The sequence below is a fragment of the Haliotis cracherodii genome, unplaced genomic scaffold (genome assembly GCF_022045235.1).
Source record: "Haliotis cracherodii isolate W230 unplaced genomic scaffold, xgHalCrac1.p SCAF_7, whole genome shotgun sequence".
Classification (NCBI taxonomy): domain Eukaryota; kingdom Metazoa; phylum Mollusca; class Gastropoda; order Lepetellida; family Haliotidae; genus Haliotis; species Haliotis cracherodii.
The window spans coordinates 22,572,362-22,587,161 of record NW_027266330.1 but is presented as its reverse complement, the minus strand read 5'-3'; the positions used below and the strand labels follow the sequence as shown (position 1 = coordinate 22,587,161).

Genomic DNA, 14,800 nt, shown 5'->3' with positions numbered 1-14,800 from the left:
GCAGAGACACACAAGACAATATCTCCAAGGAGTCAACGTTGTGCTTAACGTTACTATTGAAGGTCGTGCGAATGTTTGATTAACCCGTTGTTTGCACACAATTAAATAGAACTCCCGAAATGAAACGATTTCCAGGAATGACAAGGGAAATGTGTGTGAGTACCAGCCACAGACTACCGTTCAATAAACATTTCTCGGGATTGAGATAAATTCAGTAACGTTTGATCCTGAAGTAATTCGGAGCTTGTCTGCTCCAGGTAATAGCTGTAGTTTCCAGTTCCTAGAGCAATTAACGTGTGACATCAGCGTAGAACCATTCAACATTTAAATCGACATTTGTGTCTCACCTTCAGCTTAGCTTTATGTTATTCAGACAGCCTCCGTTGGCTCGGCTCGGCTCGGCACGGCTCGGCTCGGCTCGGCTCGGCCCGGCTCGGCTCGGAGTCAGTATACTGTGTCACTTTATGTGTCTGATAAGTCTGCTGAAGAGGTTGAGACGAGGACGCTTTCAGTGAGTTTATGAATGAGTGAGGTTATGCTTTAACGCCGCTTTAAACATTATTTTCATTCATCACTGGCTGTCATCTTGTAGGATGGATGATCGAGTGAAAAGATATTTTCAACGAGCAGGTGTGGTGCTCACAGATCAGATCAATCGGGGGAATATCGGATGCTTGCACAGCTATGGAACGCAACTGCAAACAACGATTTGTGGAGCCTTGAAATAATCGGAAAGCCATAGCGTTTTAAATAAAAGGTTTTAGTTGACCATAGACGAATTCTAAGACTCCTTCATAGGCCCTTCCTCGAGACAAAAGGAGCTTTTCAACACCAGTAAATTGTGTATATTTCAATCTGTATGAAAATGTGTGTACGTGTGTGTGTGTGTGTGTGTGTGTGTGTGTGTGCATGCGTGCTTGTGCGTGGGTGCATCTATGTAAAGAAAAATGCAAAAACGCGACCCATTTTGTATGCTAGAACATAGAAGATATCCGGAAAAAAGCAGCATTGCGTGTCAACTTTTGATGTTCAAATCACCGTTCTCTTCGCTCAACCCTTCATTTCAGAGCAGAAGGAAGCGTGAACGCGCCCAGTATTATATGCTGGTAATCGCTGCTACACATCTCGAGTGGTTACTTAATATCCCCGTTATATGTGCACAAGAAAGGCGTCAGAGGGGAACGTTGTAAACTTGAGAAACCTGAATCTCATTATCTTCCAAGGTCCCTTGTGTAGCAAGGAAACACCCAGGGAGAACACAGCATGGCCAGGTTTGTATATATAATGTCTTGTTTCTCAAGCATGACAAGAGCATGTTTTAAATTCTGACACTTAGTTCACGGCTTATGTAATGACACTTGCTGAAATATTGGTGTCCTAAAATGTAATTTGTCTGGTATCCAGTCAGGTGAACATTTAACAAACGTTAAACATATATTTTATACAGTGCTATACGTTCTCTGATTTACTGCTGCTTTGCGGATATGAATATAAGTATAAATTCCTATATGAGTGAGTGAGTGAGTGAGTGAGTGAGTAGATTGGTGGGTGAGTGAGTGGGTGGGTGGGGTCGGTGGGTGAGTGAGTGAGTGAGTAGATGAGTGAGTGAGTGAGTGAGTGAGGTTTCAAGCCTCTCCACGCCACATACTGCCAGTACTTGATCACTGCACGTCACTCAAGTTTTGTCCATTTTCCAAAGGTCACGGGTCCCTGCTTGTTTTTCGGACTTGTCACAACGAAGCAATTTACGTAAGTTCTTGTGGATATACCTCTATGGCATCATATAATGCTTGCAACAGAACACAATGTAATCATTTCCCATATACTTTCCCATCCTCATAGACTTTTCGCAAACCGATTTCAACAAGAGCACCACGCGCCATGAAATAAACCCTATGCACTCCGTTCCACTCCTCTCCACTCCACGTCTCTCCACGCCACTCGTCTTCGGTCATTTCCTCTTATGGATGCTTGTACACTTCATGTGTATTGGATAAGTGAAACAAAACATAAGTCACGTATTTGTTGTACCGTATTTCCCCCATTTAATATCGTCTGTGCATGAACTGCAACACACGACATTGAGGGATTATGCCACACCCTTTATTTGGCCATATATATAAGGCAAGATATACACGCATCACCCACGTTCTTGTATCTGTTAATTAAGCAAATGTCATTATGCCGCCTCTTTTAAAAAACCCAGGAAAAATCCCATATACAAATGTTCATCAATTACCTATGTCACCCCATGTTACAGGTTATCTGTAAACAACATATCTGTGTCAATGTATCCTTTCATGTGACTTAAACATTTACTCAAATTAGTAACATGTTTAAAAGTCATTTATAATTAATAAATAACCCAGCATCGTTTGCATTAGGAAGACGTTAGCCACACTGGAAGATGTTGTATATCGTCATCATCCTTCCTAGAACATTTATCTGCATACGCAAGGAAATAGGCAGTGATATAGATTGGTGTTTCATTTGGTAAAAGTTGGTTGAGAACACAACAAGGTATTGATTCATTCATCTTACATGTGGGAGAAAAGTTAATTAGTTGACGTGCTGATATGCGTTCTGTAGGCCCCAGACACGTTTGAAACACTTGGGTTCAAATCCAGGTTAGCCCTAGTTTGTCAGCACCTTTCCCGTGCTCATGGTTCCAAGGAAGTGGTAAACGTCTAAGACCTGCATCTCATAGTGCTTTCCTCCCACATTTAGCTGTCACGCCTTGATATAACTTGAATACTGTTTAAACACACTCATTCCCCAACGAAACAATGCCTTTAAGTCGTGACTCGTAATTTGTACCATGTAATAATAGGTTTACAGTTCTAAAGCGATTCTGGCGAATGAATAATCAATTGGTTGCAGCCTTATATACTGTTGAATGGTTAAGGACAGACGCATGAGCATATATTTGATTCCTTGTGCATATATAACTTACATGTGAAATATAAATATATCTATCTGTTTGTTTGCTTAAATCTGCATATGAAAGATTATCTAATGTTCAAAACCAATGGAACATGTTGCACAGAAGTGATATGGTATGGTGACACCACACCAGTAATGCCATATGAAATTTGACCTGTTTGCTTAAATCTGCATTTGCAAGATTATCTAATGTCCAAAACCAATGGAACATGTTGCACAGAAGTGATATGGTATGGTGACACCACACTAGTTATGCCATATGAAATTTGACCTGTTTGCTTAAATCTGCATATGCAAGATTATCTAATGTCCAAAACCAATGGAACATGTTGCACAGAAGTGATATGGTATGGTGCCACCACACCAGTAATGCCATATGGAATTTGACCTGAAGGTAACAGTTCATGTCTTTGATTAAATCTTGATCAATATATGATACACAAATCATGTAATAATTCCTGATACATTATTAGTAGAACCACCAAATAAAGCAACATAAATCTATACCTCACTACTACATCAAACAACACGAATCAGATAGTGGACTTCAGTAGAGTATTACAGAAGCAATATGGCCGGAGGTGTGGGTACTGCTCCTCAACACATGCTGGATCGGATCCGTATCTGTTTATCCTACTTATTTCCTTTTCATTAATTATAATTTCACTGCTATTCAGTGAATGCTTGAGGGTAACTTCAAAATTGCCATTCCCTGGCTCTGTAATGAAGGTCACTTGATAAAAATCTTCGTCTGTTTTCATCTTCCCTGAAAGATCAGCTACACGACCATCATAATCGAAACTTTTCTTAAACTTTAAAACGTTGGAATTTGTTGAAATCTTTACAGACCTTGTCACAGTTCGTAACCTTAAATAAGCACATTGAACTCTTTGACTCTCCGTGTAGGAGTTTATGTAGTCCACTGCGGCGGATGCAGCTTTTTTTACCACCGGATGTGAACTGTTCACCTCCTTCCATGCTAGACATGCGCACCAGTGAGGTTCGATGCCAGCTTGAGTACATGTCCGTTCTTTTGGAATTTCCTTGAACAGACTTATCCCTCTTTGAGCAATGTTGCCTACCCCTCCACCGGTGTAGTTTAATATATCATGGAATGTTTCATGTACATCAAAAGGTGTTGTTAACCTATTAACATTCTTTCTCACATTTCGAACTATTTCTGGATATTGTTTTTCAAACCACGGGGGAAACCTGAAGGCAAAATAAGGCATACGCTCTTCTAGCTTCCCTTGAGCGGTTGCACGAACCTGCGAAAACCTCGCCCCATGGTCACTCATTAAAATTAGAATAGTTTTATTTAAATAACCATGGTTTTCCAAATATTCCAAAAACTTTTTGGTATCTTCGTCCACCACTTGAGCCATGTTGTTGTCATCGTGACTAGTCTCCGCATGGAAACCGAACATAAATTTCCTCTTTTTCCCATACATCATATAAGCATCTTGGAACCATTTCATGAAATTCTGATGCCTGGGAACCGATCCAAGACACCACTTTTTGTTTCTTGCATACATTCGCTCAGCAGATAAGTAAAATGTCCTCATGCTGTGATCAGTTGGTTGGTGATCAAATCCCAACATGCGCATTTGGAATGTACCAATGAAAGCCATATCCTCCGCCCACAGTGTTAGGTATCCATTGTTTTTCAGGTTCTTCCAGATCCAGGGGTGGTTATCAACAGGTTTGGCTCCTGACTTCCCCCTTCTAGCCTCGGGAAGTTCTTCTTCCCGTTTACCTGTTAGTATTGGCAACAGCGCCTGAGGGGTTCCATCTCCCACAATGTTGTAACCTTCCAACTCTATACCATTTAATTGTTTCAGAAAATATTCGCGTGTCTGAGGCAATTTCCGTATCCATGTCATCCTGGACAGCGAATCGAATCCAAACATCAACACGTCCAGATCTAAAGCAGTTTTAGACACTGGTTTTGTTTGTTCTGCCCAAGTATGTAAGGTTTTGTTGTACGCAATCCCTGAATGTATATTGAAGTATCTTTTCCCGTGAACAGAAACGCACGCTACCTTGAAGAAGTCGGATATCAATGGCGATCCATCCGGCATGGGTTTGATGTGGTCGGCATGTCGGGCTGAATAGTCGTTTGGTCCCCGGACAATGGGCGCATATTCACATGTTATTTTACCATACCTCCTCCTCGCCCGCTTAGAAATATGGAATGTTCCATTCACAACATACACCCAATCCTCATCCTTACCACAGTCTATTTTTGGCACTTCGTGGAAGAATCCAACAACTGAGGGGTGGAAGGGGTCTAGTTGAGGGTGGACACACATTTGACCAGACTGGCGCCGTAGGTTCTCGTGAAATAACACGAGATTTGCTACGTCACTGTCAACCTCGATTTCATTCTCCTGGGGGAGAAGGAGAAATAGAATTGATAGAAGAAAACAGAGCAGTACTAAAGACTTAAATCTACGTCGTTTGAGACGATAGATAAATGAAGGCAACACACTGTATTCCATCGTATTCTTCGACACATGGGTACGTGTCTCCAACATGAAATTTGTAAATTGAAGGATAAATAACACGTTAATCCATATTCTTGCACATCCTGTCGAAATCGAAGTGGCAGATCAGAGACATTTCGGAAGTTTCATCACAAAATCCAATTTCGAAATCTGTCAATTCTAATTTAGAGTTATTTTTGAAACACACAGCCTTATGCACATATTGATATATCAAACGCTGTCTCCTCGCTTCTAAGTAAAAATTTCGATATGCAATTCTGAATTCTTCTTTCGACCCTCCTTGAGAATTCAATGGTCACCGTTGGAGTATATTCATCTTCCTATAGACGATGTAGCAACTATATCCAAATCATTTTCAGATCCCGTCAGCGGGTTTCTGAATCGATGGGGGAAAAGTCATTAGAGGCTCCGTATCGGGGACTTCCTCCAGGATATGGCGCGGTAATTATGGTAAATATCATCATGAAAACCCCGTCGTAGAATATTGGAAGTCCTTTTTAAGGTCAACAATAGACATGCTTCAACGGCGGAACCGAACGTTCGATCACAAGTTGGTGACAAATTGGCAGGAAAGTTCCGGGAAAGAATGCTCCAATTTGAACGGCCATAACCATGGAGTCAAAGTTTTCGTATTGATCCGTACCCGTCAAATTCCTGAAGTGTATTCAACACAAATACGCAGTAAATTTTCATGATATTTTTCCAAGCTTTCAAACCAGTATTTTCAAAATAAGAGCGTCTTTCACAATCTAAATCCGTGCACAATCAGACTGCGATCGAAGTCCTGTAGCATTTGTTGGCAATACTGCCAAGCATTGACGATGTTTTGTAGATTTAGACGATTCCCCAGCTAGATGTGGATTTGTCTGTCTCGACTTGGAATCTGAAACGACAAGAGGGACTCATTTTACAAAGACGACAAAAACAAATAAACAACCTGCGAATAAAAGAAACCGTTTCCTTTATATTAAACATTGCTACACCGGGCCTTCTCCTTATCAGAAGAAGCGGTTTTATATTCAATTAATTGTATTCCAGTGTGGCACGGGGCCGTTTAGCCTATATACACGTGGATACAATCAGTTGAGGATTTTATATGGACAGTTTCTGGAAGCTTTTCATGAGATCAATATTATTTCTGTATTCAATAATGTACACAACGTAAAAACATTATTAAAACCATTATTCACCTCTTTCCTGCGCTAATGCCACATCGAGACACTGGGGAATGGCTATTGTACACATTACAGCATATTTTTCAGAAACCTGACAACGTGAAAAAAGAACAACTTTTCTGCGTGTCCTTTTGATGGGTTATAGCCTATAAAATCATATATGTTTGTTCATGATAATGAGGATGTCCTAGTTTGTTTGTACCTTAGTTTGTTACTTTATGTCAAAGGCACACTCATCAGTATTCGAGTTATATCACAGCGGAATCCCCAAGGAGGTGATAAACTAAAAGGTCTTTCTATTGTAATTTAGATGTTTGTTTTTGCAAACCATTTGCTATTCGAGTGGGGAGGCTGCAAGATTATCAGACGGCCGGTCATTTGCCATTGTCAGACACATAAGTCTGAAAATGGTATGACTTTGATGATTTGATATCACTTGATAACCAGTAAACAATCCTTGCTGAAATATTACTGAAAGTATACTTCGTCATATATTTACTTGTGTGATAAAGGGGGGAATAGGAACATTTATAATCTATACTGCTCAAGGTATTCGAGTTACCAGTAATACAATATATATATGAACCACACATCTAATAATGACATCGCGGGCCCTTCAGCGTGTAGACATGTTTTAGGACCACAGTGGACGTAATACAAAGGAGACACAATTTATGAAAAACAACTTCTTAAATTACTGTAAGTGCGACGTTTCGGTATATATCCTTATACCGTTGTCAAGGGGGCACAAGTGGCCCAATCGTCTAAGACGCCGCGATTCGCTGTGCAGAGTTGCGTCCCTTGGGCACGCTAGAAACCTATGATTGTGGGTTCGAATCCCGGTTCACCCCGTGTCAGCTTAATGTGGGAGAAAAGCCCGAAGTGATGCAGGTCTCAGGCGTTTACCACTTCGGTGAAACCCACGAGCACGGATAGGGTCCTGACAAACCTAGAAACGTAATCGGGCCGAACCGGGATTCGAACCCACGATCATAGGTTTCGGGCATGTCCAAGGGACGTAACTCTGCACAGCGAATCGCGACGCCTTAGACGACTGGGCCACCCATGCCCCCTTAAGTTGCATGAGTGAGCATCAGATTACCAGAAGTCTGATGTTCAAGAACTTAATTCCTTGGATTAAATAAGGGTGGAATAATAAAAAGCAAATATAACGTGTATAACATTCGATGACACATATGCTCAGATTCATAACAACCCTCTTTTCTAATGCATTGACAGAAATAGCCACACGTGCTGCACAGAGTGAACGCTGAAATATGGTATACGAATCAACTTTGAAAACCCTATCAATGTTACTTGGAATAGTCATTAGTTAGGAATACCTCAACAGAAGCGGCCTCTTATTGACTCTTTCTTCAGAGAGTATACGAATTCATTTAGATTTCGGAAAATCGATTATTGTTGAGTTCTTGATAATGGATATCTGCAAGATGATTAGACATTCCTCGCCGCCAGCAGTGGCCGGAGTAAAATGGATTCCAGTGGCCAGCGGCAATGAGTGAGTGAGTGGGATGGGTTTTACTCATCTTGGAATGGTAATTCCTATATTATTACGGCGTGTCAGCTTAATTTGGAATAGGCTTCGTAATTTGAGGTCGCCAGACCTACTTGATAAATTAGGTTGTGGGTCTGCAAGCTTTCGTTGTCACGTATTGTGATAATCTGAAAAATTTGTGTTTCATTTCGGCAGGGTTTTCAGTGAGTGAGTGAGTGAGTGAGTATGGTTTTACGCCGCTTTTAGCAATATTCCAGCAATATCACGGCGGGGGACACCAGAAATGGCTTCACACATTGTACCCATGTCGGGAATCGAACCCGGGTCTTCGGCGTGACGAGTGAACGCTTTAACCACTAGGCTACCCGACCGCCCCCTCTGCAGGGTTTTGAATAGAAATAGCTTTTCTCAAAACGACCTTATCCTTTGGCCAAGTATTTCTGGGATAGGGAATGGAAAAGAATGTAATTACAATTTTAAGAAATATGTTCCAGTTGACTATTTATTCCACAACTCTTGTGATTAATCCTTCATACTGTTATGGGACACTCACTGTACAATATAACGTTGTTAACTTGAGTGAGTGAGTGAGCTGGGTTTAGCGCCGCTTTTAACATTATTCTAGTTATACCACGACGTGTTAGTTTAATGTGGCAGGAAAGCCTAAAGTGATGCAGGCCTCAGACGTTTATCACTTTTGTGAAACCCACGAGCATGGGTACGGTGCTGACAAACCTAGAAACATAAGCGAACCGGGATTCGAACCCACAATCATAGGTTTCTGGCGTGCCCAAGGGACGCAACTCTGCACAGCGAATCGCGGCGCCTTAGACGACTGGGCCACCCGTGCCCCTTGTTAACTCGAACTACTTTAAATAAATATTTCGTGACGTTTAAGTCGAAACAACATTACATTCCAAATAGAATTATTTTCGGAACAGTGGCGTTATTCCATACTCCGCTTATCACGTACAACGGATAACTCGATACGCGGTCCCAATTACCTCGAGTTAACGATATCGCACTGTACATGTATTGACAAGGGGTACCCACGTACACATACGCTCCATACTACACAATACTATTTAGAAAGCAGAGAGCGATGCAGGTCTTTGAAGTGAAACCCTATTACCGTTGGTGGCTGTGTGTTTCGATGGTATTGCGTTCATCATTACCAACCAGAGGCACGTTGCGGCTATATCATCGTATAAATAGAAGCGACAAAACCCTTTGCACGATTCCGACTATATCATGAGCATGTGTCTATGAATCTCTATCAAATATTAAAGATACCAGGTGTTCGCGAAAAGGACAGCGTATCCTGCTCCACAGATGGAACCCGTCACAAACACATGCAAACGCAAGTCAATTATTCACCTGAACATTTCTTTCATACCCCAAGGAAGAGTACTACTTTTATTACCTTGCCTTAACTTTTACCCAAACACAAAAACTCGTATATTTTACTTCTATTACCATGGTATGACGTATATAATACCACATCAAAAAACGACACCCAGCAATGCTAGAGTTGTACTCCATTTTCGGAACCTGAGAAAAGCAAAATTTCGGTGAAAATTATAGAAAAGGATCACTGAAAATCTACGGAAGCCTTTTAGGGCTATTTGTATTTTTAATCTTGAAATTCAAACTTCTGTATCTTGAAATTTCAAGATAGTATCTGCAAATTTCAACTTCTGTATCTTGAAATTTCAAGATAGTATCGAAAAAAACAACCCAAAAAACAAATGACCCTTAAAGGCTTTCATAGAAAATCAGTGATGGGAGGTTAAACATAATGGTAAGATAGATTAGACAGGGTAGATCATGAAAACATTTTGAGCAATATAAATGTAAGGTTAAACGACAATACATCTCATAATAACTTGGACAAAAGGCTATGACAGTGTCCTGTGGTAAGACAGGTCTTGACAATAAAGTACACCTCTGAACATGTACTATGTACCTTGGCTTGGACATGCGCTACATGCAATGTGCTTTCTGTCCAATGGTTCCGCCATGTGTCTTCCTGTGTTTGACAAAGCTGTTCCCCCCATGTTGGTATTGCGATAGAACACGCAATGGCCTCTAATGAAAGAGTCTCTTCAAGGGGTCTTCCACAACGGCTTCAATCAAAGTATTAAGTGCAAACCTAATACCCTTCCAAATCACGACAAGCAATTATCAAGTACAGATATGGGGTCCGTATTCAATCCAAACATCAAGAAAGAGATGTCTCTGATTTGATGGGGCCTGATCGAAATACGCCTTGACCCGAGTGGCTTCCTGCTATTCCAGTCTGACCAACAATGACAGCAGAATGGGCATATTGAACGAGCAGTATGGATTTCCATGTTGTATGGACTAACAATGAAGGTCTGGGGCACACTGGATGGACATTATGTATTTTTTTGGCATTCCATTAATAGGTGAGCAGTCACTTGTCAGGCATTGCATAGGTCTGTGTTATATTCTTAAAAGACGACAGTTCGGTCACATGGCAGACATTGCATGTACAAGTATTTGTCATTAAGAGTAACAACAGAAGGAGCATAAGGCGGGCATATGGCGGGCATATGGGGGCATGGACACTTATGGGCATAAGGACACTTGAAGTTATGAAAAATCAAAATGTTCGGTGTTCGGTGTCGAGTGAGTGAGTGAGTGAGTGAATGAGTGAGTGTGGTTTAACGCCGCTTTTAGCAATATTCCAGCAATATCACGGCGGGGGACACCAATATGGGCTTCGCTTGTTTTGCCAATGTCGGGAATAGAACCTGGGTCTTCGGCGTGACGAGCGAACGCTTTAACCACTAGGCTACACGACCGCCCGTTCGGCGTCGAAAACCCCTAACAGTATGGTATCCGCGGAAGGAGCAGACAAAGCCATGTCTGGGTGGTACAAAGAGACAACAAGGTCCACGCGCATACATTTACATGCACAGAACGTTTCCCCAAGCTAAAAATATATTTGTGAGATCATGAAAAAATTTCTGTGCGACTGCAAACTAGAAACTACTAATTTGGCGTATTCATCTGGGTAATTCCGATGCTGACCTCATTTAAAAAAAAATAAATGTTGTAACCCTTGGCTGTCCTAAGGATATGTTAGACATAGCATGGACAAATATTTAGCTGTAATAGCAGTGCAGGTATAAGCCAGGCATACTTTATATGGTCACGTATTTTTCATGAACAGTGACGGCGGAGCGGGCAGGCATACTATGGTCACGTATTTGGCATGAACAATGCGGACAAATACTAATATGCACAAGTATTTAGCATTAACAATAAATACAAAACGGACATATGGCATTCACAGAATTGACATGTGTTTGAATGCAAAAGTGGTCACATGAGTAAAACACCTTTAATGCCCTTAAAAATGTATATGCTATGAAATCTCGGTCCGGACCGGAGACGACCGAGAATATGCAGAGTTCGACACAGTCAGAGTGGAGGGAACAAAAGGTTTCCTCTACAAGTGAGTGAGTGAGTGAGTGAGTGAGGTTTTAGCAATATTCCAGCAATATCACGGCGGGGGACACCAGAAATGGGCTGCACACATTGTACCCATGTCGGGAATCGAACCCGGGTCTTCGGCGTGACGAGCGAACGCTTTAACCACTAGGCTACCCGACCGCCCCTTCCTCTACAAAATGATCCATTGAGATTAATGAGGTATAGTAGACGAGAATTCAGTACATATCGTGTTTAATATATTACACTATTTGCGACACTATACTTTAGTATAGACACGAAGGACAACACCACTGCATCACAAAAGCACAAATAGTGATGTTGTGTACAAATAAACGCTATATTGATGAGAACATACCCTTTCATATTTTGTTCAGTAAAGAGGAGTCATATACACTGTCTATCATCATGAATTATATAAATAATGACAATCTTAATATAATAAACCCATCTTCACTTGAAAATTATCATATCTCAGTTTAAAGTCATTGCAAAAGTGACCATCGTTCCATATTCATAAACGGTCTAAAACACCAAAGTATTTTTCTTAAAAATAGATGAAATAGTCATTTTGCATCTAAAAATCAAAGTCTGTCCAAGTGTAGACAACTTCAACTTCAACAAGATTCAAAACTCTGAATCTTCAACTACAAAAAAATCCAGATACAAGTATTGACAAGATGCAGAATAACACGAAGATCATGAGGCGCCATCGACAGCAAGGAATTAAAAAAACTGCCCTCGCGAACACCACCTGTCTATAATCACCTAAACGCCTTGGCAACCTTCGCAAGAAAGCGAAGAGGAGGAAACCAGGGAGTAATTATTATTCCAGCCATTATTTATGCCCTTCCGATACAATTACCGCTCCCGTGAGACGCCACCTTTTCCGGTGAACAAAAGCACTGAAGATCTCGATTATCTGAAGAAGCTAATTACCACACAAAGCATGCACATCGGCCCTGAATCATCAGGGATCGTTCATTGTTCTGAAATGGGGAACTCGTTTTGCCCAAACATGCCTCGCTGCGCTCATCACATGACATTGTGCACTTGATAATAACCGTAGCATGCCACTTTGACATTTGGGAATTAACGTCTTATAAAGTGGTCTTTAGCTCAGTCTGATGATTATCATGGGTTCAAGTTTCAAAATCGAATACTTTCGGGTTGTTAAGATATTGTTTTTTTTTCTTTTTTATAGCTTTGTAATGTAGCCTGCATACCTTTTCTCCGCCGTGAAACGTACAGATCGATACGGCATGAAAGATTTATGAACGCATTGCTAAGAACGGACCTATTGTGATTGGCTCACAATAACCTTGTATTCAAGGCCTACATTTCCCAGCTAATGTACTGTAACACGCTTTCTTATCTCCAGTGCAGAACCTTAAGAATTCGTACAATTCATTTAAGTGTCCGGATTAAACAATATATTGAGATGATGTATTTTATATATTTTTCGATATGATTCGTAAAATCAGTATGTTACACACGTATGTGATAGTGTCTTATTAATATCCATTTTCGACATTGAGCTTCGAGGAAAAAAAGAAGCGTCTTCTATAGAGTTACTTCTGTACAACAGGGGATATTTTAAGAAACATAGATACCGCTTATTATATAAAAAATGACGATGATGATATTGATGATGATGGTGATGGTGATGGTTATGATGATGTGATGATATAAATGATGATGATGGTGATGATGATAGTTATGGTTGTGATGATGATGATGATGATGATGATGATGGTGATATCAATGATGATGATAGTAAGATGATGGTGATGATATTGATGATGATGATGATGATGATAGTGATGATGGTGATGATATTGATGAAGATGATGGTGATGATAATTATTATGATGGTTATGATGATTATGATTATAATGATGATGTTGAGGATGGTGGTTATGAAGATGGTGAATAATCCTGATTGAGACAGTATCACCCCAATATATATGTTGCATTTATATATTTCATTTTGAATAAACATACACATAATACTCATCCTATAGTAACAACAACAACAACAACTACAATAATAAATATAGCTGCAAAGCAGCAATGGCGGGCTCCAAGCTATACTGTGCACAAACGTCCATGTTCGAATCCTCAAAGGGTTTCCTTGTACCAAATCCCTCAAATGTAGGCACCACTTGTAGGGTATCACCGCTACAAAACTGTCGTGTGCCGGGGTGTCCAAGTCTGTTCTTACCCCATTTCCGACCTCGGACATGTTCGAATCCATTAAGGGTTTGCTTGTACCAATTCCGTAAAAAAATAGTCACCGGAAATCGCCACAACAAAATTGGCGTGTTCCAGGGGTGTCCCAAATATTAATCAAATATTACCACCAAAGGCGTTACTTTTAGCATGCAACCAAGAACAAACAATAAGATGCATATGGCACACTAACTTCATGAAAACTTTCAATAGTTTCTGTGGAGAACCTTACAAGATATGATCTTCAAAGTAAAGTTTCGGTGAAAAAAATGATCAAAATCAAAATCCAATAGGTCCGTCGATATAAAAGATATCCAAAATCGGCTAACAGAGTTTGATGTGCTATGTAAGGAGACCATTCTCAGAAAGTTTGAAAACATTTCATGCAATGGACTCAGAAGAGTATGCATTTAAAAACAGGTACCCAAAAGACACTGTGAAAACATTGAATCCAATATGGCTGCCAAACCACGTGACCAATGACCAAAGTCGAAGAACATAAAATGTCAAGCATCCAAAGCAGCAGACACATCTAAAGTTTGAAAGTAATTTGGACAAGCGGTTGCGAAGCAATAGGGCTAAATATAGCTTTAAGAATTGTTTATTTTTCAGTTATCTCCCCTTGGTCTTTGGGCCTACGGCCTTGGAATTTGTGTGGTATCTGGTACTTAAGTATCTGGATACACATACAAAATTTGAACAGAATTGAGACAGTGGTTATTATGCTAGCTCTGGAACAAAAATCGGCGGAATAATAATAATATTAAATCGAACGATAGCACTGGGACTCTTCAGCTTTTCGGCTTGGTGACTCTTTAACAGGCCGTAACGTCTTTGTCAGTTGAGCTCCAGTCAAATGGATGAGCGTTCTGAGTTCGTCGGGGCCCCGGGTTTATGTCGTATTGCTGAGATAAAGTGCGAAACCTGTTTCCGACCTCGTCCATGTT

General features: G+C 40.6%; 1 protein-coding gene across 4 annotated transcripts in view; it reads right to left on the bottom strand.

Moving 5' to 3' along the window:
- Positions 1 to 2,036: 2,036 nt before the first annotated feature.
- The window catches only part of LOC139447772 (uncharacterized), a 120,140-nt gene continuing 107,376 nt past the window's right edge, over positions 2,037 to 14,800 (bottom strand). For all 4 annotated transcript variants that reach the window (XM_071229267.1, XM_071229268.1, XM_071229266.1 and 1 more), the window contains one exon: positions 2,037 to 6,333. In XM_071229267.1, the coding sequence (XP_071085368.1) occupies positions 3,477 to 5,480 (2,004 nt within the window). In that variant the 5' untranslated portion in view covers positions 5,481 to 6,333 and the 3' untranslated portion in view covers positions 2,037 to 3,476. The remainder of the gene's footprint in view (positions 6,334 to 14,800) is intronic.